The 23,907-nt window shown below is 51.6% G+C and overlaps 1 protein-coding gene across 1 annotated transcript in view; it reads left to right on the top strand.

The window, feature by feature from the left end:
- The first annotated feature begins 1,394 nt into the window (after positions 1-1,394).
- The window catches only part of FCGBP (Fc gamma binding protein), a 41,108-nt gene continuing 18,595 nt past the window's right edge, over positions 1,395-23,907 (top strand). Inside the window, exons 1-7 of the mRNA XM_054710904.1 lie at positions 1,395-1,449; positions 6,177-6,526; positions 10,576-11,146; positions 13,155-13,759; positions 16,168-16,735; positions 19,896-20,488; positions 23,229-23,817. Of these exons, the coding sequence (XP_054566879.1) occupies positions 1,395-1,449; positions 6,177-6,526; positions 10,576-11,146; positions 13,155-13,759; positions 16,168-16,735; positions 19,896-20,488; positions 23,229-23,817 (3,331 nt within the window). The remainder of the gene's footprint in view (positions 1,450-6,176; positions 6,527-10,575; positions 11,147-13,154; positions 13,760-16,167; positions 16,736-19,895; positions 20,489-23,228; positions 23,818-23,907) is intronic.

The raw sequence follows: 23,907 nt of genomic DNA, 5'->3' as shown, positions 1-23,907 counted from the left end.
TGCGAGAGGGCACCCAGGCTTTGCAGCTGTTGTTTCCATGGGAGGGTCCCCAGCAAACAATGAGTCCTAGGTCAGGGGGATGGGAGCAGGGCGTGGGTCAGGCCAGGCCCCGGGAGGAACAGACTCCACCTGAGAAAGCCCACACCACCTTTCAGCGGTCTCTTCTCTCTGTGTGCGACCTAGACCCATCTCCCATCCCAGGCAGGCTCTGGGGTGATGAAGGGCACTCACAATCTGTTCAATCAGCCCCTTTTCAGGGCCAGAAAACCATTCTCCAGGAAGTGGAACCTGGCGTCTGTGTGGAACCAGGACACAGAGGCCTCTGTCTCTCTTTGCACACAGCTCCCGTTGCCGCACAGAGGTGCCTGCCTCCCACCTACAGTCTTTGAGAGTTTGCAGAGCACCCTCTGGGAGAGAAATAATCCCAGTGAGGTTAGTTTTGAAGTTCCCATCTCATAGGAGGCCCTTGGACTGGGGGTGGAGGTGTTGTGTCTCACTGCACAGGCCTGAGTAAGGTGTTCAGATACCTCCCCATCACACACACTCCCGTAGTGGTGCCTGGAAACAGCATGTGGGTGGCTGGGGACCAGGCATCAGCGAATAGAAACTGGGGAGCAGCTAGGGCCCGGATGCAGGTCCTTTGCTATTGTGCCTGGCAGAAGCCAAAGAAAAAAATCTGCAGGCAGCTTCTGGTCAGCAAACAAGATCAAATACCATCTTCCACCCAGCTCCCAACCCCCCCAGGGACCTTGGGTCTGAGCACCCTGCTCCCCAGCTGTTTCCCTCAGGACCACCACCCTTCTAAGACTGAAGTTCCCAGCAGGCTCTCAGGGCACAGCCACCAGCTGTTCTCATATCCTCAGGCCCCAGGCATCCAGGCTTGCCCTCCCCCCTTCACAGGCCTTCAGGATCCCCATTCCACCTGGCCCTGGGATCAGGAGCCTCCTCCCGGAAGTCGGAACCATCTGCCTGGCAGGTGGCCCAGGGTGTGGCCTAAGGGGCCCAGAAACTCCAGTATATAGCCCAGCCCAGGGGCTAACCCTGAAGCTCCAGGGACCTGCAGGTGAGAGAGGCTGGGTCTCCTTTGGCAATAGGACATCGGGTCTCCTCCTCTTGCCCCTGACTCCAGGCTTCCCCATCCCACTCCCAGACCCAATGGACATCCAACTCCCTATCCTTGCCCCTGTCCTGCCCTCCCCACCCCATCCCCAGACCAACTGGACATCCAACTAACCCTATACACACTGGCCCTTGGATCCAAGCCCACTCAAGCCTTCCTGCTGTCCAGGTGGCCATTGTCCTGAGACTGGGCCCTTCTGTTCTTTCTGAGATGGCCTCCATCAGGAGGGGCAGACCAGCTTCCTATGACCTCCCTCTTTTTCCTCTCTGCAGACATGGGTTTCCTGTGGAGCTGGTGGACACTCTGGGCTGGAGCAACCCTCCTGTGGGGTAAGTAAGACCAAGATCCCATCCCTGTTCTTGTTACAGTCTTGATGCCTGTTCTTGTTCTTGACTCTGTCTGCCTGGGTCAGCACCCTCCATTTGTGTCCTCTCCACAAACCCATCTCCCAATGTCACCTAGGCTAGCTGCAATGGAAGAGAGGGCCCTTGGGCTCTGCAGCGAACTGTGATAGAATTGAGGTGAACACCTTAGTCCCCAATTCAAGATGCAAGAACAACCACTCCCTTGATTTTCTGCAACTCAAGCAAAATTTAGACCCTAACAATCATTCTGCTGAGTTAATGGAGAATTTCACTGAAGTCATTCTTGGCGGACTTGGTGCCCAGTTCTCCAGGGTCCAGGACTGGAGTCTTAAGTAAACCAAACGACTGGGGGAGGATGGGACACCTGATTCCTTGGCCCCATTGACACTAGGATACCCTTCAAGGGCCCCCTCATTCAGCAGGCACTCCTTCTATAACCCCACACTCTCCCCAAAACCCCATAGACCCTTCCTTCACTTCCTTTCTTCTCCTCCTTTTCCTTCTCCTTCTCCTTCTCCTTCCCCTTCCCCTTCTTCTCCTTCCCCTTCCCCTTCCTCCTCCTCTTCTTCCTCCTCCTCCTCCTCCTCCTCCTCCTCCTCCTCCTCCTCCTTCTTCTTCTTCTTCTTCTTCTTCTTCTTCTTCTCTCTCTCTCTCTCTCTCTCTCTCTCTCTCTCTCTCTCTCCTGGAGAATCTCTTTCTTTTGGGGGTGTTGAAAAGTACCAACTGCTCTCTATTTCTTGGAGACATTTTACTCACACTCCATAACTCCTTTCTTCCCTTTACCCACTTCACACTCCCCACCCCACCTCCAGTTCTATTATCACAAACTGGCAACTGAATCCAGCCACTTTGGGTCCCATAGTGCTTAAAACAATTTTGGGTTAGAAATTTCACATGGAAATTCAGAGAGCCAGTTTCTCGCAAAAAAAAAAAAAAAAGAAAAAAGTAAAATCTGGCATAAAAAAGGAAAAAGGAACTGATAAGCTGTCAAAATAACTCAGATGACCCCTCTCCCCACCCCCAGACTCTTCAGGGACCCAGGCACCCCTCTCCCCAAAGCTCTCACCCCTTGTAGGTCCCCCCCCCAACACACACACACACCTTCCTATTTCTCAATAGCTCTGGCTTTTATCCAGTCTCCTGTTCACTCACTTCATTTTCCTGTTTGACTTTGGGTCCCTGGTTGACTCTGAGCCTTTATCTCTCCCTCTGGGAACCTGCCCTGGGTGGGGGGTGTCAGAGCCCCACCCACCCTGGCTGCACAGAGGCCCAGGTCTTAGTGATAAGAGAGGAGGAGTCCTGGGGGCAGCAGCTGCTGGGTGTGGTGTGAGAGGGCTAAAGCTAGTAGCAACACCCCACTTTTGATGTGTCTGGATGCTCCATTTGCACAATCACCAGCCAAACTGTTTCTCATATTTACATTCCTTGCCTCACACTTGAATTTGAGATCTCTGTCCACAGCATTCAGGCTTTTGGGAGACAAAGTCAGAAAGGCTGGTAGGTAAATGCTGCAAGAAAAAGGAGAAAGGGAAGAGGAAAGAGGGGGGAACGCCCACGTGAATATTTAACAGGTTATCCAGGCCCAGGGCTAGGGGTTACCTCTCTGATGGGTAAGTAGACCCATGAGTGCATTTTCTTACCCCAGGGTTGACCCAGGAGGCCTCCGTGGACCCCAGCAATGCTGGCGGGGAGGAATTCCTCACAGCCTTCCTGCAGAACTACCAGCCCGGGTACGTCAAGGGCAAGCTCCACCTCATCCTCACCAGTCTGTCGGACAGCCCTGCTTCAGTTGCCATCCTCAGCCAGGCAGATGGCACCTCGCAGAATGTCACAGTGAAGCCTGGGCAGTCGGTCATGGTCAACATCAGCACCAAGGCTGAGATGATCGGCAGCAATCTCTTCCAGCACGCGGTATTGGTCCACTCTGATCGCAACATCTCTGTGCAGGCCATAAACACGAAGCCCAACACGGAGGAGCTGACACTGCTGCGGCCTACCGGCGCCCTGGGAACCGAGTACTTCGTGTTCACACCCCCTAGCGCCTCCGCTAAGAACGTCAAGGAGTTTGCTGTGGTGGCTGGTGCAAAGGGTGCCAGGGTCAGCGTGCAGCTGAAGGGGGCAGTGACATTCCTGGGCAACTTCTACCCAGGGGGCAGCGTCCTAACTGTGAATCTCAAGCCCTACCAAGTGGCCCAGGTACAGAGCACGGCCGATCTCTCTGGGTCAAAGGTCACAGCCAGTGGCCCCGTGGTCGTCCTCTCCGGCCACAGCTGTGCCCAGAAACACACAAGCTGCAACCATGTGGTGGAGCAGCTGTTACCCACGTCTGCCTGGGGCACCCACTATGTGGTGCCCCCTCTGGCCTCCCAGACCCGCTACGATCTGGTCTATGCTGTGGCCAGCCAGCCCACGAAGCTGACCTACAACCACGGGAATGTCGTCGGCTCCCGGGGACTCCAGGAGGGTGACGTGATCGAGTTTGAGGTCCGGCCATCCTGGCCCCTCTTCCTATCGGCCGATGTGGGCATCCAAGTCCTGTTGTTTGGCGCGGGTGGCACAAGGGACAGAGTGACCTATGACCCCTACTTGGTCCTGATCCCAGATGTGGAGGCCTACTGCCCTGCCTATGTGGTCAATAACTTCCCGGGCTCTAAGGGTGTGGCCCTAGTGATGGCACAGACGAAGGATGCTGACAAGCTGACCATGGATGGACACAGGCTGGGGACCAGGCTCACCTGGGTAACTGTTCCAGGCAGTGAGTTCTCATATGCCGAAGTGGACCTCAACAGTACTAACATGATCCACATGACCATGGCCAATACCAGCTTCGGGCTGCTCACCTTTTGGCTGACCGAGTCTGGGGGCTACGGGACAGCAGCTGCCTGCAGCCAGAGTGAGTGATGGGAAATGACACCCTGTCCATCAGGTGTCCCCTTTGTGGGCACTCTCTTGCCTTTCCCCTTTTCTTACCCACCTGCTCTCCTGTGGCATCCTGGCTCAGCTAGGCTGTTCCCCCTGCCACACACACACACACACACACACACACACACACACACACACACACACCTCCATCCTCTCTGTCATCCTTCCTTTCCTTAAGGCTTCCCAGCCCCTCTCTATATCCCCCCCCCCCCCCCCCCCGCAAGCAATACTCTACTCTAAATGTTTAGCAACAGGTGTGGTCCAGGGTCCCAACCAGCCGGAAGAGATACCAGTGCATGAAGCAGGGTCCTAGGAGCCCCCACGGTATCTGGCATTAGCCCTTGGTCTGTTGCTTTTAGGGAGAAGTTGGGGGAGGGGTCTTAGGGGAGAGCCGATGTGTGAGAGAGAGGAATATTTGGAGGCGGGGGTGGGGACAGGGATGGGTTAACAGCTTTTTACCAATTTGTTTGTAAATATTTTAGCAACTGATACACAACTATACCAGTTGCTAAATGATACTCTCCCACACCTGCTTTGGAATGTTTATGCCCAAACTCAGGAGGCCTAAAAGTATAATAATAATGATGCCTCCCATGCTGGGGTATTTCTCTCTCAATATACCAGGTGCCTCGCACGCGCTAACGTAGTTCATCTCTAGGACCTGGCCCTATGTGTAACCTCAGGCTCAGCACATTGAGAAGCTGCTTCCAGGCAAGGCAGCGTTTGATGGCACAGACGGGAGAGCCAGGTTTCTGGGGTTCAAATACCACCTCCGCTTATGTGACCTGGGGCATATGACTTCACCTCTGGGGGCCTCAGTGTCCACTTCTGTAAAATGGGGGTAATAACAGCACCCCCTTCACGGGGGTAATGAGTAAACATTCGTGAAGCACTTTGGGGGTACCTGGCAAGTGAGTAGGGCTACGAAAGGGTAAGCTGCGATTATGAGTAGACAGAAGGCAAGAGCTTCTGAAGACTAGGAAGCAGAGGAGCAGGAACTGTTTCTCCTTATTTGGAACCCCTACCCCCTTAAGCTAGGACCCTAGACACTAGGGTTCCCAATACTGGCAAAAAATGTCCCTCCCTCCGCCCCTCCATGGCATAAAACCACTCGATTTCAAAGGGCTGCTTTGGGCTTCAATAGGAAAGTGGCGAAGGGGTAGGTGATTAATTATAACACCTGGGGCAGTTCCCAGCCCTCCTTAGTTTTAGCTTATTTAGACCTGGCAGCACCCCCTCCCCAGAAATCCCTGTGAAGAAGGTATCATTGTCATCAATGTCACCAGTGAGGAAAGTGAGGCACAGAGAGTTTACCATTCCTTGTCCAGGGTCCCACGGCTGATTGGTTGAGCCGGGACTCTGACCTGGGCAGCCTGACCCCGCTGTCATTCCCATCCTGCTGAGCAGTCTCTGTCTTCCATCCTCTGCCTTAGCATGTTGACCTGAGTGAGAGGGTAGGAGAGGAGGAAACAGGGAGAGGAAATTAAGGAGTTAGCTCTGCCCTGACTGTTCCTGCGGGTCCTTTCCCGCTCCCTTCCAGTCCTCTGGGCTGAGCTGTGCTAACCTAGGGAATCAGGAAACCTGGGCCTCGGCGTAGGCCTGAGCAGCTCTCTCCCTGTGCGACCCCAGACCTCAGTTTCCCCACTTCTAAAACGGGTAGCTGTGAGCACACTGCCCAAACTCCCTGCAGCGGGATTGCGCCAGGACTCCCACCCACGTGGACATCGCTAACTTCTCCCTCGCCACCCCCTTCCCCACTCCCTCCCCAGCCCTACTGTCTGCGGACAAGACCTCCTGCGAAGATGTGCAGTGCGCTCCCTCGCAGCTCTGCCAGGTGGTGGACGGGCACGCCAGGTGCATGCCAGGCTCCGTGGCCGTCTGCCGAGCCCAGGGTGACCCCCATTACACCACCTTCGATGGCCGCCGCTACGACATGATGGGCACGTGCTCGTACGTGATGGTGGAGCTGAACAGCGAGGACCAGACGCTGCCGGCCTTCAGCGTGGAGGCCAAGAACGAGCACCGTGGCAGCCGCAGGGTCTCCTACGTGGGCTTCGTCACCGTGAACGCCTACAGCCACTCCGTGTCGCTGGCCCGCGGGGAAGTTGGCTTCGCCCGGGTAAGGAATCCTGCGTCTTCAGGGTTATAGGGCCCATCAGTTAGAAGGAGGAGGCAAAGCCTGGGGGTCGGGGGGGCCCCCCCAATCCTAGTGGAGGGTATAAGAAGTGGGCCCAGGATGTGGGCGTTGGGAAGGAGGGATTTGAAAATCTGTGGCAGAATCTTAAACCCCTTTTGTCCAGCAACGTCCTTCTTTTTTTTTTTTTAATTAATTTCTTTTTTGATTAAGGTATCACATATTTGTCCTCATCCCCCCATTCCCATCCCACACCCCTCCCCACGCATGCCCCCACCCCCCTGTTGTCCTTAACCACTGGTTAGGCTCATATGCATGCACGCAAGTCCTTTGGTTGATCTCTCCCCTTTACCCCCACCCTCCCCTTCCCTCCCTCTGAGGCCCGACAGTCTGATCGATGCCTCCTTGTTTCTGGTTCTGTTCTTGTTCATCAGTCTATGTTGTTCATCATTTCCCCTAGATGAGTGAGATCACAGCAACGTACTTCTAAACATTTTAAGGATGCCCAGAGATATGGTTAGGGGGAAAAAGTGTATGCCAATGTGGTTTGTAATAGCAAATAACAACAATAATAATGGTAGGGAAAAAGAAAACAAAATGTCCCCAAATGGGGAATTTCTTAAGTGGCCAAACACTAACTTTAGTGAGCACTCTGTGCCAGATTTGTTTCTTCGCATTTTCCAGGTTTTAATGCACTTAATATTCACAGCAGTGTGTAGGGTAGGCACTATTATTATTATTATCAATGCTTTTAGACAAGGAAACTGAGGTCCAGAGAGATGTGTGGCTTCCGATGGTCTTAGAGCTATCGGAGCTGGAGCTGGGAACACAGGCAGGCTGGCTCACACGTCCCTGTTTTTAACTTCTGGTCCTTTTGCCTCTGGTAAGTGGGTCAATACAATAACAGCCTACAGCAATTATTCATTTCCCTCCACCAGGTTATTATGAAAATGTTCAAACATCTGAAAAGTTAAAATCACTGTGCAGTGAGCACTCGTATGCCAATCATCTAGATCGGGGTAGGGAACATCTGGTCTGAGGGCCATAGAAGGCCCCCGAAATCATTCAGTCTGGCCCTGCCAAGGCATTAGGGGTGAGTTAATTCAATGTTCGGCCAAATATAGCAGGCTAATTTTTAAGTTGATAATTTTGTATGGCTCAAGAATGATGTTATCAATGTCTAAATGGCCCTTAGCAGGAAAAAGGTTCCTCACTCCTGATCTAGACTCTAAATATCTTACTCTTCCTGATTTACCACACATGTATCATCCGCTCATCTCTCCGCCCATTCAACAATCCAGCTTATTTTTTATGCACTCCAGAGTAAGTTCCAGACACCCGTATATGTCACCCCAAAAGACTTCAACATCCATATCATAACTGGAATATATTATTTTTACACTTCTTATTGCTTACTTTTGAAATTAAATTTATACATAATAAAAGCCACACATTTGAAGTGAACAGTTCACTGAGTTTTGGCAAATGTGCAACCCAAACCTGCATTAAGATACAGGACATGTTCATCACTCTGGAACATTTCCTTCTGCCCCTCCCCAAACAAATCCCAACCCACCCTAGATGCAATCACAGTTTTGATTTTTTTTTTTCCCCTCCATAGATTAGTTTTGTCTGTTCAAGAACTTCATATTGATGGGATCATCCAGTCTCAGGAGCCTTTTGTGTAAGGCTTCATTTGCTCAGCATAATAATTTGAGGTTCTCCCATGTTACTGCAATTAATTTCTTTAATATATATTTTATTGATTTTTTACAGAGAGGAAGGGAGAGGGAGAGAGAGTTAGAAACATCAATGAGAGAGAAACATCAATCAGCCACCCCCTGCACACCCCCCACTGGGGATGTGCCCGCAACCAAGGTTCATGCCCTTGGCCGGAATCGAACCCGGGACCCTTGAGTCCGCAGGCCGACGCTCTATCCACTGAGCCAAACTGGTTAGGGCTGCAATTAATTTCTTAATAGATAAAGCCTTCGCATGCTCATGTTGTGAGAGGTCTTGCTTTCAGCCTATCTTCATCTGATCTTCTCCCACTCCCCACAGGTGACATCTTTACTCATTCCTTGGGTGTCCATCTAGGGTTCCTTGATGCCAATACAAACAACGAGAAGCATACATTCTTACCGCTCCCCTGTCTTAGAAAAGTGTGCTGTACCGTGTGCTCTGTTCTGCACTTCGCTTTTCGCACTGAACCATACATTCTGTTTCCATATCGATGGGTAGAGAGCCTCCCCTTCCTTTCTTACAGCTGCACCCTTCTCCATCGCATGGGTGCATCAGAGTTCATTGAACTCAGTCCCCCGTGGATGGACACTTTGCTCTTGATGGCAAATGGTACTGCGGTGAATATTCGGAGACCTCCCTCATTTTATGAGTGTGCAGGTGGACCTGAGAGATTAACAGCCAGGAGGATTAAAGTTGGTGTTCTTGGGATCTAGGGAGATTGAGCACAAGCTAAGGGGGGCTTCACATCCCTTGAAATTAGGTGCAGAATTTTGCACATGCCGTGTGCAAAATTCAGGAAGAGGGCCCATTGCTTTTGTCAGTGACCTGACACAGGTGTAAAGCTCTTGGTAGAATCCTGGCAGGATGTCCACAAGATGTTAGGAGAGCAAAGGAGTTCGTGAAATGATGACGTTAGCATGGTCTCATTGTTTTTAGAAAAAGGTAAGTGTATTTAAAGGTAGAAGACAAAAATATTTCAGGATTTATAAATGCTGTGTGTGTGTGTGTGTGTGTGTGTGTGTGTGTGTGTGTGTGTGTCTACAGCAATATGGGTGATTTGTCTTTTCTGTTTTGCTCATACACATTTTGGAAGTTTTCTGTAATGAACAAACATTACTTGTATTATTTAAAAATGGAGATCACTGCTCTTGCAGAGCAATAGATTTGAACAGTGATCCCTGGACTGAGAGCCTATAAAGTGTGGAGCCCCAGGCTGTCTCAGTCACTGCTATGTCCACAGCACTGCCTAGCACAGACCTGGACACACTGTAGGACTCTTAGAGGCTTTGCTGATTAACTGAATGAATGAATGATTTATCATATCTTCAGACTACCACTCATGCTGTTCCTTCTGCCTGTTACTCCATTTTTACACCCCATACTCTTGTCTAAGATGAGAAGATGTGGAGAAAGCATAAGAAAGAGATGCTCAGGAAGAGGAAATGGGTCCAAGGGACAGAGGGACATACGCCTTATCTTCTGGCAGACTCTCTCCACTGGGACATTTGCAAAGGAATACTTTTCCTAGTCCCTATTTTCATGGCTCTCTCTTACTAATCTTTTACAGCTCAGCTCAGCTGTCTCTTCCTCCAGGAAGCCTCCCCTGGCCTGCAAGGTTGGGTCTGGCCCTTTTCTGGGTTCCCACAGCCTCTTGTGCTTCCACCCCAGGCCTGCCCATTCTGACCTTTCTAGTGAAAGGTCTGTCTTTACCATTGGACTGGGAGCCCCATGAGAATAGGGTCAGTTGCCTTGGTCATCGCTGGATCTCCATGATTTCCCAGCACAGGCTAGGCAGAGTGAGTGCCCAGTGAGTGTGTATTTGACACAGCAGTGCCCTCATTCACTCACTGAGTGCCTGCTGTTCTACCAGGCACTGTTCTAGGCACTGGGAATGAAGTAGGGATCAACGCAGACAAAGATCCCTGGCAGTCTATGGAGTTAGATGATATGTGCAAATGATATAATAGAAGGTTAGAAACTATGAGAACAAAATAGAGCAGGAAAGAGTTGCCATATAAAATAGGATGGTCAAGGATGGCCTTGTTGAGATGGTGACATTTGAGGAAAGCTTTTGTAAGAGGTGAGGAAGTGAGCAACGTGTGCATCTAGGGGAAGAGCATTTCATTCCACAGGGATAGCAACAGCAGAGATCCTGAGGCTTGATTGGTGGCAGTAATAGGAGGGAGGAATCCCACTGCAAGCTGGAGCAGGGAAGCCAGTAGGAGGAGATGAGGGTCTGAAGGCCGGACCACATGATGTGACCACTCCCCTCCCTCCTCATCCTTCTGCAGATTGACAACCAGCGCTCACGCCTGCCTGCTTCCCTGGCCGAGGGTCGCTTTCGTGTGTACCAGAGTGGGACGCGGGCCATAGTGGAGCTGGACTTCGGGCTGGTGGTCTCCTACGACTGGGACTGCCAGCTGGCACTGAGCCTGCCCACACGCTTCCAAGGCCAGGTGTACGGACTGTGTGGCAACTATAACGGCAATGCCACTGATGACTTCCTCACACCTTATGGGGATCAGGCTCCTAACGTTGTGGAGTTTGCCAATAGCTGGAGGCTGGATGATGGGGACTATTTGTGTGAGGACAGCTGCCAAGGCAACTGTCCCTCCTGCACCCCAGGCCAGGCCCAGCACTATGAGGGCGACCGTCTCTGCGGCATGCTGACCAAGCCGAACGGCCCCTTTGCCGCCTGCCATGATGCCCTGAGCCCCGGGCCCTTCATGAAGGAGTGTGTATACGACCTGTGTGTGCTCAATGGGGACCGCTCCAGCCTGTGCCGCAGCCTCAGTGTCTATGCCCAGGCCTGTCTGGAGCTTGGCGTCTCTATCAAGGACTGGAGGTCACCAGCCAACTGCCGTGAGTGATGTCCTGGTCGGGGCTGGGGACACATGGAGAGAGGCAGGGGACCCCTTCCATCTGCTCAACACCTGAACACTTGGTGTGGTTCAGCCTGGAGCTGGGCCATGTCAGGGACATGGAGATGGCCAAGATGGCCAGGCTGTGTCCACAGTGAGCCTGAGGTTGAGGCAGACATATCACTCGACAGTGACAGTCCAGAAGGGTCACGGCTAGGTTGGGGGAGGCATAGACAGAGTGGTCAGGGCAAGGATGGGGGAAGTCCAAGGAATCTATGGGAGACTAGAGAAGCTTTCAGACTCAGTCTGGGGGATTAAGGCGGATTCATTAGAGAAAAGGATGCCCAATCAACAACCCATAGGAGGACGAGGAACTAGCTAGGAAAAGGGGAGCAGGAAGGGAGTTCCAGGCTGAAGGAAGAGCACATGCCAAGCTCGGCATGAGAGGTCATCCTCGGACTCCCGAAGCAGAAATGTGAACACTTCTTTATAGCCCTTCCATGACTCCCCGATGTCCTCTGGATAAAGTCCAAGCTCCTTAGTCAGGTGTCCATCCCCTTAACCATCCTTTCACTCATTTACGCATTCATTCATCAAGCATTCCCCAAGTCCTTACCTGTCCCCGTCTCCGAGCTGGTGATGTACACCCACCTGCCCCTGCCCCTGTGAGGTTCTCAGAGGAACGTTCAGGGGGCAGAAAGGCTAGAAGGGAGGGAGGAAGAGGCATCCAGGCCCAGGCCCAAGGCTTGAGACACTCTGGAGGAGGAGTAAGTCTGGAGTAGATACTGGGGCTGTTTGGGGTTTGTCTTGGTCATTGTTGTGTCCTCGCTGCCCAGTTCTCACTCCCCTCTGCAGAGTTCCCTAATGCCTAGTGCAGAAGAGGAACCAGGGAGTTAGTTCACTCATCCACTGGGCCAGGCCCTGTCCTTGGTGCTGAGGATTCAGCTGTGATTGGGCAGAACTGGTCTTCACTCTCACAGAATTTATGTCCTATCAGGAAGACAGCCAGTAAGCAACAAACTGTGGAGTATCTCCAGAGAGCAAAAGGAATAACGTTTATGTAATAAGAGCAAATGAGAGGGTCATGAAGAAGGTGCTTAGGGAACACCTTTCTGAGGAGGGGACATTGGGGCAGAGACTAAGGATAAGGCAACAGAGTCAGCTAAGTAATATCAATGATGCTTACGGGGTGATCTACACAGATGAACTCATGTACTCCTCACAACAACCTGTGAGGTCAGTACTACTATTATCCCATTTTACGGAGGGGGAAGCTGAGACACAGGGCAGTTGGAATCATTTGCTCATGACCACACAGCTAAGAGGGGAGAGCCAGGATTTGAACCCAGCCCATCTGGGCTTCAGTAGCCTTCTCTTAATAACGTGCTGTACTGCCTTCCCCGGAAAGTCCAACACAGGCCTAGGGGCCTGAGCCGAGAGTGCGAGGATCTGTGAGGAGGCCACTGCGGCTAGGGCAGAGTGAGCCAGAGAGAGAGAATGAGAGGAGAGGATAAGAGGTGATGAGGGCAGATGCTGTGAGGCCTCGTGGGCCACCAGGAGGACTCTGCCCTTCACTCTGAACAAGATAGAGCCACAAATGGGCTCTGAGCAGGAGACGGATGTCCTCTGACTCAGGTGTTCACAGGGTCCCTGTGGCTGCCTGTGAGGGACAGACTGTGGGGCATGGTGGGGGCAGAGGGGAGCCGGCAGGAGGCTGCTGGAGTGGATAGGAGTGGGTGAGGACGGTGATGATAGGAGAAGGGGGCAGATTCTGGGTAGACTTTGAATATGGAGCTCACAGGATTTGCTGACCGGTTGGCTGTCCAGGGAATGAAGGGAGGAGGGGTCAACTCTGTCTCTGAGGTTTGAGGCCTGAGCGCCTGAAGGATGGGGAGCGCTGGGGGAGGATCAGGGCTCTTTGGGGAGGGAAGTCCTGGCACTTTCCCGACTGAGAGTCCCTCGAGGGCCCCACTGCGCTGGCCTGACCCCTTATCCCTGTCTCCCCGCAGCCCTGACCTGCCCTGCCAACAGTCGCTACGAGTCCTGTGGCCCCGCCTGTCCCGCCTCCTGCAACCCCACCGCCGCTCCCGCCAACTGCTCGGGGCGCCCATGCGTGGAGGGCTGCGCGTGCCTCCCGGGCTTCGTGGCCAGCGGCGGCGCGTGTGTGGCGGCCTCGTCCTGCGGCTGCATCTACCAGGGCCGCCCGCTGGCTCCCGGCCAGCAGGTGTGGGCAGACGACCGGTGCAGGCGGCGCTGCACCTGCGACGGGGCCACCCGGGAGGTGAGCTGCAGCGACACGCAGGGCTGTCCCGCCGGCGAGCGCTGCCGCGTCCAGAACGGCCTCCTGGGTTGCTATCCCGACCGCTTCGGGAGTTGCCAGGCCTCGGGGGACCCGCACTACGTGAGCTTCGATGGCCGGCGCTTCGACTTCATGGGCACCTGCACCTACCTGCTGGCCGGCTCGTGTGGCCAGAGCCCGGCTCTGCCCGCCTTTCGGGTGCTGGTGGAAAACGAGCACCGGGGTAGCCAGACCGTGAGCTACACGCGCGCCGTGCGCCTGGAGGCCCGCGGCGTGAAGGTGGAGGTGCGCCGGGAGCATCCCGGGCAAGTGCTGGTGAGCATGGAGCACCCAGGGCCCCGCGGAGGGGGAGGGGCGGGCATTTCTCCCAAAGAGTGGGTGGGGCTGTCCGGAGGCCTGTGGTCAGCGATGAAAGCCAGGGTCCCCAGGCAGGCGCTGCTGCCTCTGCCTGACGGTGTGACTTTGGCTCTCCCGGCCTTAGTTGTGTCCTCTGTCAAATGGGAGAATAAGAAGGTGCCTCGAGTAGAAGCCGCTCCACAAGGCGGTTGTGAGGATTTGCCCAGTTAATATCAGTAGAGTGTTGAAAAGACCCCTGAGGCCCAGCAGATGTTCAGTACATGTCAACTTAATATTGGGTTGATGTGAGCCCTCCAGAGTTATAGGTTTGTGCGTTTTATGGTTGATTTTCAGAGGGTAAGGTGACCTGTAAAAGGTCGGGAACTAGAGGTGTGTGCGTTGGGGGCGGTGGGGGTGAGAGAGGAGAGCCCAAAGAGCATCCTGGTTCTGGGCAGAGGACTCTCAGATGGTCCACCTCCCCGCAGAAGTCAAGGTAAAAGTCGCGAGGTGGGGTTGTGGTAAGATTCACAACAATAGTTGATAATTGTTATTGAGAAGGTTGGGGCAGTGGCCCAGGCTTTCAGGGGGAAGATGAGTGGGAAATGGAAAACCAAGGGAATTTTCCATGTGCCAGGCACTGTGCCAAACACTTTCCAGGCCTTACCTCTGAGTCCTGTAAATCCAGCGATGCTGGAGTAAAGGAAATTCTTCCCATAACACCTAGTGTTTGACATGGAGAAGCCCCTTGATAAGCAGAAGACATAAATGCCAATATTTATGTTCTTGCCTCTCTGAAATGACATTTAAGCGGAGGCTTGGATAATAATAGCCATATATTTAAATGCTTGACCTACAGTAACTCAATGAATTTCTACAACAACCTTGTGAAACAGCGAATCTTGTCAGGTGAGGAAACTGAGGCATGGAGAGGTTAAGTGACTACTTCCTTAAGGGTACACAGCCAATGAGTGGCAGAGCCAGGAATTTGAAGCCAAGCGTCTCCAGAGTCCATACTCTCAAACACTACCTTCTGTTGCCTCTCCCGAAGAAAGAGATGGAACAGGCAGGGAGATAAGTGGATGGAAAGGGGTTCCTGCTAGAAAGAACAGCAAGTGCAAAGACTTTGAGGGAGGAACAAACGTGAGAGGCAGAGGAACATCATGGAGGCCGGTGGGGCTAGGAGAGAGGGAGAGAGGGAGGAACGAGGTAGGGGATAATGGAGGGGATTGCTATGACAGAGGCATTTGATTTAAGCTAAAAACTAAACGATGAGGAAGAGACCCAGGTGAAAAGTGGTTATTTCTAGGCAGGGGGAAGATAGGTGCAAAGGCTGAGGCTGGACTGAGCTCGAAGAGTGTAGAACAGCAATGGGGCCAAGGAGGTTGCCCCTGAGGGAGTGAGATTGGGAAGATGGAATACAGAGGCTGCTAGGAGAGGAGATCAGAAAAGTGGGGACAAGCAGGGCCTGGTGGGTAGTAAGGTTCTATTTTAAGCTGAGAGGTGAAAGAAGCCAGGCAAAGAATAGGGATGAGGAAGAGGGTAGAAACGTGGCAGCAAAGGGCACAGCAAGTGCAAAGGCTCTGTGGCTGGGCTGAGCTGGGTGAGTTCAGGGGAATATCAAAATGCCTGCATGACTGAAGTTTCAGGGGTGGGAAATGGGATCATTAAATTGAAGAGCAGTGCGGCTCAGATCATCTAGGGCTTTTTAGGCCATTGTAAGGGGTTTGGAGCAAAGCGGACCCCTAAAAGGTGAAGTAGAGGTGGCCAAGTGAAGAGTGATGGGTGGTATTCTAGGAAGAGGGCAAAGCAAGTGCAAAGGCCCTGAGGTGGGAATGTACTTGATATGCTCAGGGAGACATCAAGGAGGCTAAGCGAGTGATTAGGCACAAAAGTGGAGAGAGCCAAGGTTAAGCAGGACCTTCTAGAGTAGGGACTTGGATTTAAGCCAAGTACTGAAGGATGAAGGGAAGGGCAGCCAGGACAAAAGTACTAGCTGACGTTCTTGGCAAACTGAAAAGGCCCTAAAGTTAGACTAAACGGGGAGAGTTAGAGGACTATCAAGAAAGCCAGTGTGGCCGGAGCAGAATGAGTGAGGGGGAGGGTGTGAAGAAGTGAGGTCAGGGAGGTCACGGGGAGACAGAGTCTGAAGGCTTTGAAGCCCATGAGTTAGGGATTTGGATTTAAGTTGATGCTTGAAGTATGAGGAGAGGTGAACGGTGTGCTCGGCAGAGGGAACAGCAAGTGCAGAGGCTCTGAGGTGGGACCAAGCATAATGTGCTCAAGGGAAGAGCAAGAAGCTGAGACCAGCTGGAGCTGATTGAATGAGGGCTGGGCTGCAGAGCCATGAATACACCCTGACCCCTTGGCTCTCCCACACCTCTGCCCAGGTGGACGGCATCCTTCAGTACCTGCCCTTCCAGGCAGCAGATGGGCAGGTCCAGGTGTTCCGCCAGGGCCAAGATGCAGTCATACGCACAGACTTCGGCCTGACTATCACCTATGACTGGAATGCCCGGGTGACTGCCAAGGTGCCGGGAAGCTATGCCGGGGCCCTGTGCGGGCTCTGCGGGAACTTCAACGGGAACCCAGAGGACGATCTAGCCCTGCGGGGTGGGGGCCAAGCCGACAATGCGCTGGACTTTGGGAAGAGCTGGCAGGAGGAGACAAGGCCAGGTTGTGAAGCAACCAAGCCAGGCGACTGTCCCAAGCTGGATTCCCTGGTGGCCCAGCAGCTGCAGAGCAAGAAGGAGTGTGGGATCCTTGCTGACCCCCAAGGGCCCTTCCGGGAGTGCCACCGCAAGCTGGACCCGCAGGGCGCTGTGCGCGACTGTGCCTACGACCTCTGCCTGCTCCCGGGCCAGTCTGGGCCACTGTGTGACGCATTAGCCGCCTATGCTGAAGCATGCCAGGCCACTGGGGCCACTGTGCACCCCTGGAGGAGTGAGACACTTTGCCGTGAGTACCAGTCGTGAAAACTGGGGTCTCCGTCTTGTGTGTCTTCATGAACGTGTAAATACCATTAACTCATTTAATCCTTATAATAGCCATAGGAGGTAGGAACTGTGGTTTCGCCCATTTAACAGATGAAGAGCCTGAGGCTCAGAAAGGATCAATGACATGCCCAGGATCATGACAGCTAGGAAATCACAGATGCAGTAAACATTTGTAAGATGACTGGATGCGTCTGGTGGCCCTGGGTCTGGTTGCCATGTGGCAGTTGTCATTCGGAGGTGAGCCGTGGTCCTGCCTTCAGAAGGAGCCCGGTTCCCTCTTGAGTTCTTCTTGGTCCCCATCTGGTCTACTTCACTCGTGCACGACACCTGCTGGCCCCTTGGGTAGTCAGTTTGAGACCCTTGCATCCGCCGTGGCTGCAGGGATGGCCTTCACACATTTTTGCTTTGCCTGTAAGAGAAGTTCACAAAGCCATGCATCCCTTCACCCGATTTTTACATTTTAAAATTTATTGGTGAAATATCAAACGCATGTTTAAATGTACATGAGTAGCAGCGTCACCATTTCTTCAGCAAGAGAACAAATTTGCATAACCTGTCCCAAGAATCATAAAAAAGAATATACAAGGCCCCTCCACTGCCTCAGAAGCCCCTTCATGCCCTCTTCCTGGCCCTATAACCCAAGAGGTAACCACTGTGCTGACATCTAAAGTTCCTAAACTTAATATAAGTGCAAGTTGACATCTATAGTTTTCATTCCACAGAATAATGAGAAATAGTAAGTCCCTGTTGTTTTAATTCACTAAGCTTTGGGGATATTTGTTACCCAGCGAAAGCTAACTGATGGAGGGATCAAAAAAGAGACTTCGGTGTATATAACTATGTTACAATAGGTTAAATACTATTGAAACGAAAAACCGTGTCACCAGTTCCTTGACATCATCCAAAACTGGGTTCCAGTTTCCCCAATTCTCTAAGAAAAACGTGTTTTTTTTAGTTTATTTGAATCTGAATTCAGACTAAGCTCACACAATGCATTGGGTTGATTTTTCTGAAATCAATTTTATCCCGTAACAGTCTCCTCCCTTCTCCCCCAACATATTATTATGAAATTTTTAAACATACAGAAGAGTTGAAAGAATTTTAGCCCTAGCTGGTTTGGCTCAGTGGATAGAGCATCGGCCTGTGGACCAAAGGATCTCGGGGTCAATTCCAGTCAAGGGCACATACCTCGGTTGCCGGCTCCCCCCTGGCCTGGGCCCTGGTCAGAGCGTGTGCAGGAGGCAACCAATCGATGTATTTCTCTCACATCCATATTTCTCTCTGTCTTTCCTTCTCTCTTCCACTCTCTCTAAAAAATTAATGGAAAAATATCCTCAAGTGAGGATTAAAAAAGAAAAAGGAAAAAAAAGAAAGAATTTTACACTTGCCATCAAGATTCTACAGTCAATATTTTATTATACTTTCTTTGTCGCATACCTATCCCTCTATCCACCCTCCCTTTTGTTCATGCCACTTATTTATTGGAAAATAACAGGTCATTTGCCCTACAGGATTTCCTATTGTCTGGATTTGACTAGTTGCTTCTTTATAGTGTTATTTAATTTGTCCCTTTGTCTAGCCCAGTGGTTCTCAACGTGGGGCACACACCCCATAGGGGGGCAATTTGATTTTTAAGGGGGGCAATTTGAGAATGAGTTATTAACGGTGAATTTTTTTGCATTTCTTATGGTTCTAGGGGCCTTATATGCAGCATATAAGTATACTAGTATATTGTGACATATTTATGCATTTCAGTTCTCTATTACATGTTTTGAAACTTTATTTGCTATTTTTTCATATCACTTCATATTATTATTTTTTTAACAATTTCTTAGTGATTTCTTCCTCAGTACTTCAACTGTCCTTTCGTTCTTTTATTTTTCTCTTTCATGGATGCCATGTTCTTTGGAAGCTTGTTTAGACGAAGTTAATGGCCTTTTGGGCTTCATCCACGAGAATAGGAGTTTACTTTTAAAAAATATATATTTTTATTGATTTCAGAGAGGAAGGGAGAGGGAGAGAGAGATGGAAACATCAATGATGAGAGAGAATCATTGACTGGCTGCCTCCTGCATGCCCCCTGCTGGGATGGAGCCCGCAACCCAGGCATGTGCCCTTTACCAGAATCGAACCCGGGACCTTTCAGTCCACAGGCTGACTCAAACCAGCTAGGGCTAGGAGTTCACTTTTTGAATAATAAGAATTATATGTCACCGGGGGTGGGGGTGGGGAGGGGCATCAGGATTTTAGAGATGCTTAAGAGGGGCATGGCCAAAAAAAGGTTGAGAACCGCTGGTCTAGCTGGATTTTCTTGTAAACTGGATATTAGATCTAGAACAGTGCTGTCCCGTGGAACTTCAGTGATAATGGAGATGTTCTACATGCAAGGTGTCTCATATGGTTGCCACTGTCACATGTGGCTATTGAGCACTTGAAATGGGGCTATTGTGAGCAAGAAACTAAATCTTCAATTTTATTCCATTTTAATTGCATTACACTTAAATGGCCACAGTGGCTATTGTATTGAGCTGCACAGATAGAGGACTCTGATTGGGTTCCGTTTTAGTTTTTCATTGTTGTTGTTGCTGTTGTTTTGTTTTTTAGGAAATTGCCTTTCTTATAATCTGGAGTGAGTGGGGTTTGGAGAGAGGAACAGGGATTTTTTCTTTTTTCTTTACAACACGGCCAAATATTTTAACCTATAGAATTATTACTCCTACTATAGAGTAAAGAAGCTAAGAGCACTGCATTCACAAATACACTGCATAGATCACACACACACTCACTATATACATGCATACGTATGTTTAAAATATGTACCACATATGCACTTGTTACCAATTTGAATAAGGTCACTGAAAACATTACAGGTGATCCAAACCACAGTTAAATAAGAAAAGAATCCTAATGATCAGTATCAGATTAACTGTGATATAATCTGTTTCCCCAGGCCCCACTCAATAGAAGGAGTCTTTGCAGCTGGACCACTTATATGCGAATGTGTGTGTGCATGTGTGTGTGTGTGTGTGTGTGAACAGTGTGTGCACATGCATGTATGTCAGAAGGTCAACTGTGTCCCCGGAGTCAGGGATTCTCAATTCTGACAGTCACTTTCCCTGCAGCACTGAGCTGCCCTCCCCACAGTCACTACGAGTTGTGTTCCCGCGGCTGCCCACTGTCCTGTGGAGACCTCCCAGTGCCCGGGGGCTGCGGCTCCGACTGCCATGAGGGCTGCGTGTGCGATGAGGGCTTTGCGCTCAATGGTGAGTCCTGCGTGCCCCTGTCCTCCTGCGGCTGCTTGTACCAGGGCGTCTATCACCCTCCGGGCCAGACCTTCTATCCTGGACCGGGGTGCGATTCCCTTTGCCACTGCCAGGAGGGCGGCGTGGTATCCTGTAAGCCCTCCACCTGCGGCCCTCATGAGGCCTGCCAGCCGTCTGGTGGCATCCTGGGCTGCGTGGCCGTGGGCTCTGCCACCTGCCAGGCGTCGGGAGACCCTCACTACACCACCTTCGACGGCCGCCGGTATGACTTCATGGGCACCTGTGTGTACGTGCTGGCTCAGACGTGCGGGACCCGGCCTGGCCTGGACCAGTTTGCTGTCCTGCAGGAGAATGTGGAGTGGAACAATAGGAAAGTCAGTGTGACCCGGGTGGTCACTGTCCAGGTGGCTAACTTCACCCTGCGGCTGGAACAGAATCAGTGGAAGATCAAGGTGAGAGCAGGGACGGAACCTGAAGGGGGTGGGGGTCCGGGATCGAAGGTGCTCTGTGGGTGGGAGACCCAGGGCTCAGAGTGGATGTGGGAGGCATGGGGCTCCCAAGCGAGGGCTTACCAATCAGAGCCCAGAGTGGGAGCCAAGGGACATGAGACCTGTTTTCACGTGGCTCAGTCTTCCCTCTCTCTGCCCTTTGACTATACCCACCGCTCTGAATGTCTCTCCCACACCCTCTTCCCTTCCCCTCCATCTTCCCCTCCATCCTGGTCCCTGCCCCAGCCACTTCCCTCGTCTCCCAGCCCGTGGCAGAACATGATGCAATCAGAGGTTGGTAAAGTTCAAGGATGGGAAAGGGGTCAAGGACAGAGGACGATCTGTGGATAACTCCATGACTCCTTAACAGCCACAACCACAACAATAACAGAATTATGGTTTTATACGGCTGACTCCAGACATGGGCGGCTAAGCACTTCATACCTACAGTGTCATTTGATCCTCCCAGCAGTAGCTGGAGTGCCATGATTTGCTTTATTTTTTCGAGGGGAGGTCCCATCACTGGCCCAAAGGCCCCACCAAAAGCAGGACTTGAACCCCGAGATGGTCTGCCAGGAGACAGCATGCTGGGCCCTGGGTGCTCCGGGGCTTTTCTGACCAAGAAGGATTTGGTCTCACATGGGAACTGGCATTTCACTTACACCAGAGGGTTTTTCCCCAGAGATCCCACTACAATCCAGGCACAGGGCTGTTGTACTAGGAGCAATATTGACGATGAGGATGCTGATGAATAGCTGACTATGTCATGTGCTCATGGATTTGATGTTTAAATATAGTCCCTGATATAAAGCAAGCTCCTAGAATAGCACCTGGCCTATTCTTGGCTCAAAATGCGTGAGTGGTTGGTGGTGTTATTTTTGCCTCACTGAATCCCCCAGCTTTGCCATGAGGTGGAAAACTATTAATATTCCCACTATACAGATGAGGAAACTGAGGCACGGGGGAAGGGGGGAAGTCACTTGTTCTTAACCACTGCCCATCCCTGCTTGGGAAGTATGGTGGTTGACTCTATTTAGGAGACTCAGTCAGGAGCAGGTCTTTCCCCTGCCTTCTCCTCTGATTCCTCACACTTTCAAAACAACCTAATTTCACTGTGTCTGCGTTTTAAAAGGTCAAGCAAGCACGTTAACCAGAGCTGGATTTACAAGGCTTTGTTGGTGTCCAGCAGCCTTACCCTGAAACAAGTGATTTTTGGTTCATGGACTTGAAGTCATTTCCCTAGAAATTTAACCTGACTTTCCACTCCCTGATGCTTAAGGCAAAAACCCTTAGCACCCATTTACTCTTCAAAATAAAAACTTCCAGTCATAGCTAATAATTATAGCAAATGTCCCTAGAAACACCCATTCTGAAGGAACCCCCGTTCCGTGCCAGATACGCGTCTTAGCACTTGGCAAATATTAATATATCACATCCTGGCAACACTGTGGGGAAAGTTCCTCATTCCCACTCAGCAGACGAGGAAGCAGAACCAGAGAGGTGACTCCCCTGCCCACGGTCACAGGAAGACTGTACGGGGCAGAGCTGGTTGGAGCCCAGGCAGGTGTCTCTGGAGTCAGTCACCGCAGTAAGTGGTGATTAAACAGTGACGGGTAAGGTTTTATTCCACTGAGACCTGTATTAGTTTCTCGTGGCTTCAAACCACAGACATTTGTTTTCTCATAGTTGTGAAGGCCGGAAGTCCACAATCATGGTGGTGGCAAGGGCTGCAACCCCTCCCAAGGCTCTAGGGGAGAATCCCTCCTTGTCCCTCCCAGCTCTCGGAGGTTCCGGCGGTTCCTTGGCTTCTGACTGCATCTCCTCACTCCAATCCTTGTATTCATCTCCCCTGGCCTTCTCTGGTATTTCTGTGTCTTTTCTTCTGGCTCTTATAAGGACATTTGCCATGGGACAGAGGGCTCACCCTAATCCAGGAGGATCCCATCTCAAGATCATTATCCTAATTACATTTGCAAAGACCCTTATTTAGAATAAGGTCATATTCTTTTTTTTAAATTAATTTATTTATTGATTAAGGTATCACATATTTGTCCTCATCCCCCCATTCCCATCCCACACCCCTCCCCACGCATGCCCCCACCCCCCTGCTGTCCTTAACCACTGGTTAGGCTCATATGCATGCATACAAGTCTTTTGGTTGATCTCTCCCCTTTACCCCCACCCTCCACCACCCTCCCTCTGAGGCCCGACAGTCTGATCCATGCCTCCTTGTTTCTGGGTCTGTTCTTGTTCATCCGTCTATGTTGTTCATTATTTCCCCTAGATGAGTGAGATCATGTGCTATTAGAAATACACTTATAAGAACCGAAAATGAGACAAGCAATAATGGTTATGCTGACAGGCAAATGAATCAGTCTGTAGCGAGTTTCTTTCTGGACCAACAGTTCTTTTGAGACCCAATTTCAATGTCAAACAGTTCCTTATGTGTACATGTCAGCAATGACATTTCAGTTCTGGATGGTGGACAAATGGTGGTAATGCAGGTTAAGGTCATATTCTGAAGTCCTGGGTGGGCGTATCTTTTGGGGACCACCATTCAGCCCACTCTAAGGCTCTATTATTATACCAAGTTTACAACTATGGAAACTAAGGTCATACAGATCTTCAGTGTCAGGCAGGGGCTTGGCGAGGGTCTGCCTTCTCCAAGTGTACCCTCTGAAGCATGGCATCTCCTACCCCCCAGGTGAATGGTGTGGACAGGAAGCTCCCTGTGGAGCTGGCCCAGGGCCGGGTCCGTGCCTCCCAGCACGGCTCAGACATCGTGATCCAGACTGACTTCGGCCTGCGTGTGGCCTACGACCTCATGTACAATGTGCGGGTCACGGTTCCGGGCAACTACTACCAGCAGTTATGCGGTTTGTGCGGGAACTACAACGGGGACCCCAAGGATGACTTCCAGAAGCCTGATGGCTCGCAGGCAGGCAGCCCCAATGAGTTTGGCAACTCCTGGGAGGAGGCCGTGCCCGGCTCTCCCTGCCTGCTGCCGCCCACCTGCAAGCCCGGCGAAGACTGCAACCCTCCGGAGTGTGGGCCTGAGCTGCAGAAGAAGTACCAGCAGGAGCAGTTCTGCGGGCTCCTCACCAGCCCCACGGGGCCACTGGCCGCCTGCCACCCGCTGCTTAATCCCCAGGGTCCCTTGCATGATTGTGTCTTCGACCTCTGCGTGGGTGACGGACAACAGAGCATCCTCTGCAGTAACCTTCACGCCTATGTGAGTGCTTGCCAGGCGCTTGGAGGCTACGTCAAACCCTGGAGGAATGAATCTTTCTGTCGTGAGTAAGGGGCAGGGAAGGCAGAGACCAAAGGACAGAGAGGGGGAGGTTGAGGCACAGACGGGGAAGACCTTGGGCCCTGCAGCCCCT

The sequence above is a fragment of the Eptesicus fuscus genome, chromosome 21 (assembly GCF_027574615.1).
Source record: "Eptesicus fuscus isolate TK198812 chromosome 21, DD_ASM_mEF_20220401, whole genome shotgun sequence".
NCBI classification, from domain to species: domain Eukaryota; kingdom Metazoa; phylum Chordata; class Mammalia; order Chiroptera; family Vespertilionidae; genus Eptesicus; species Eptesicus fuscus.
The sequence above is the reverse complement of the archived record's forward strand: the minus strand, read 5'-3'. Positions and strand labels throughout refer to the sequence as shown.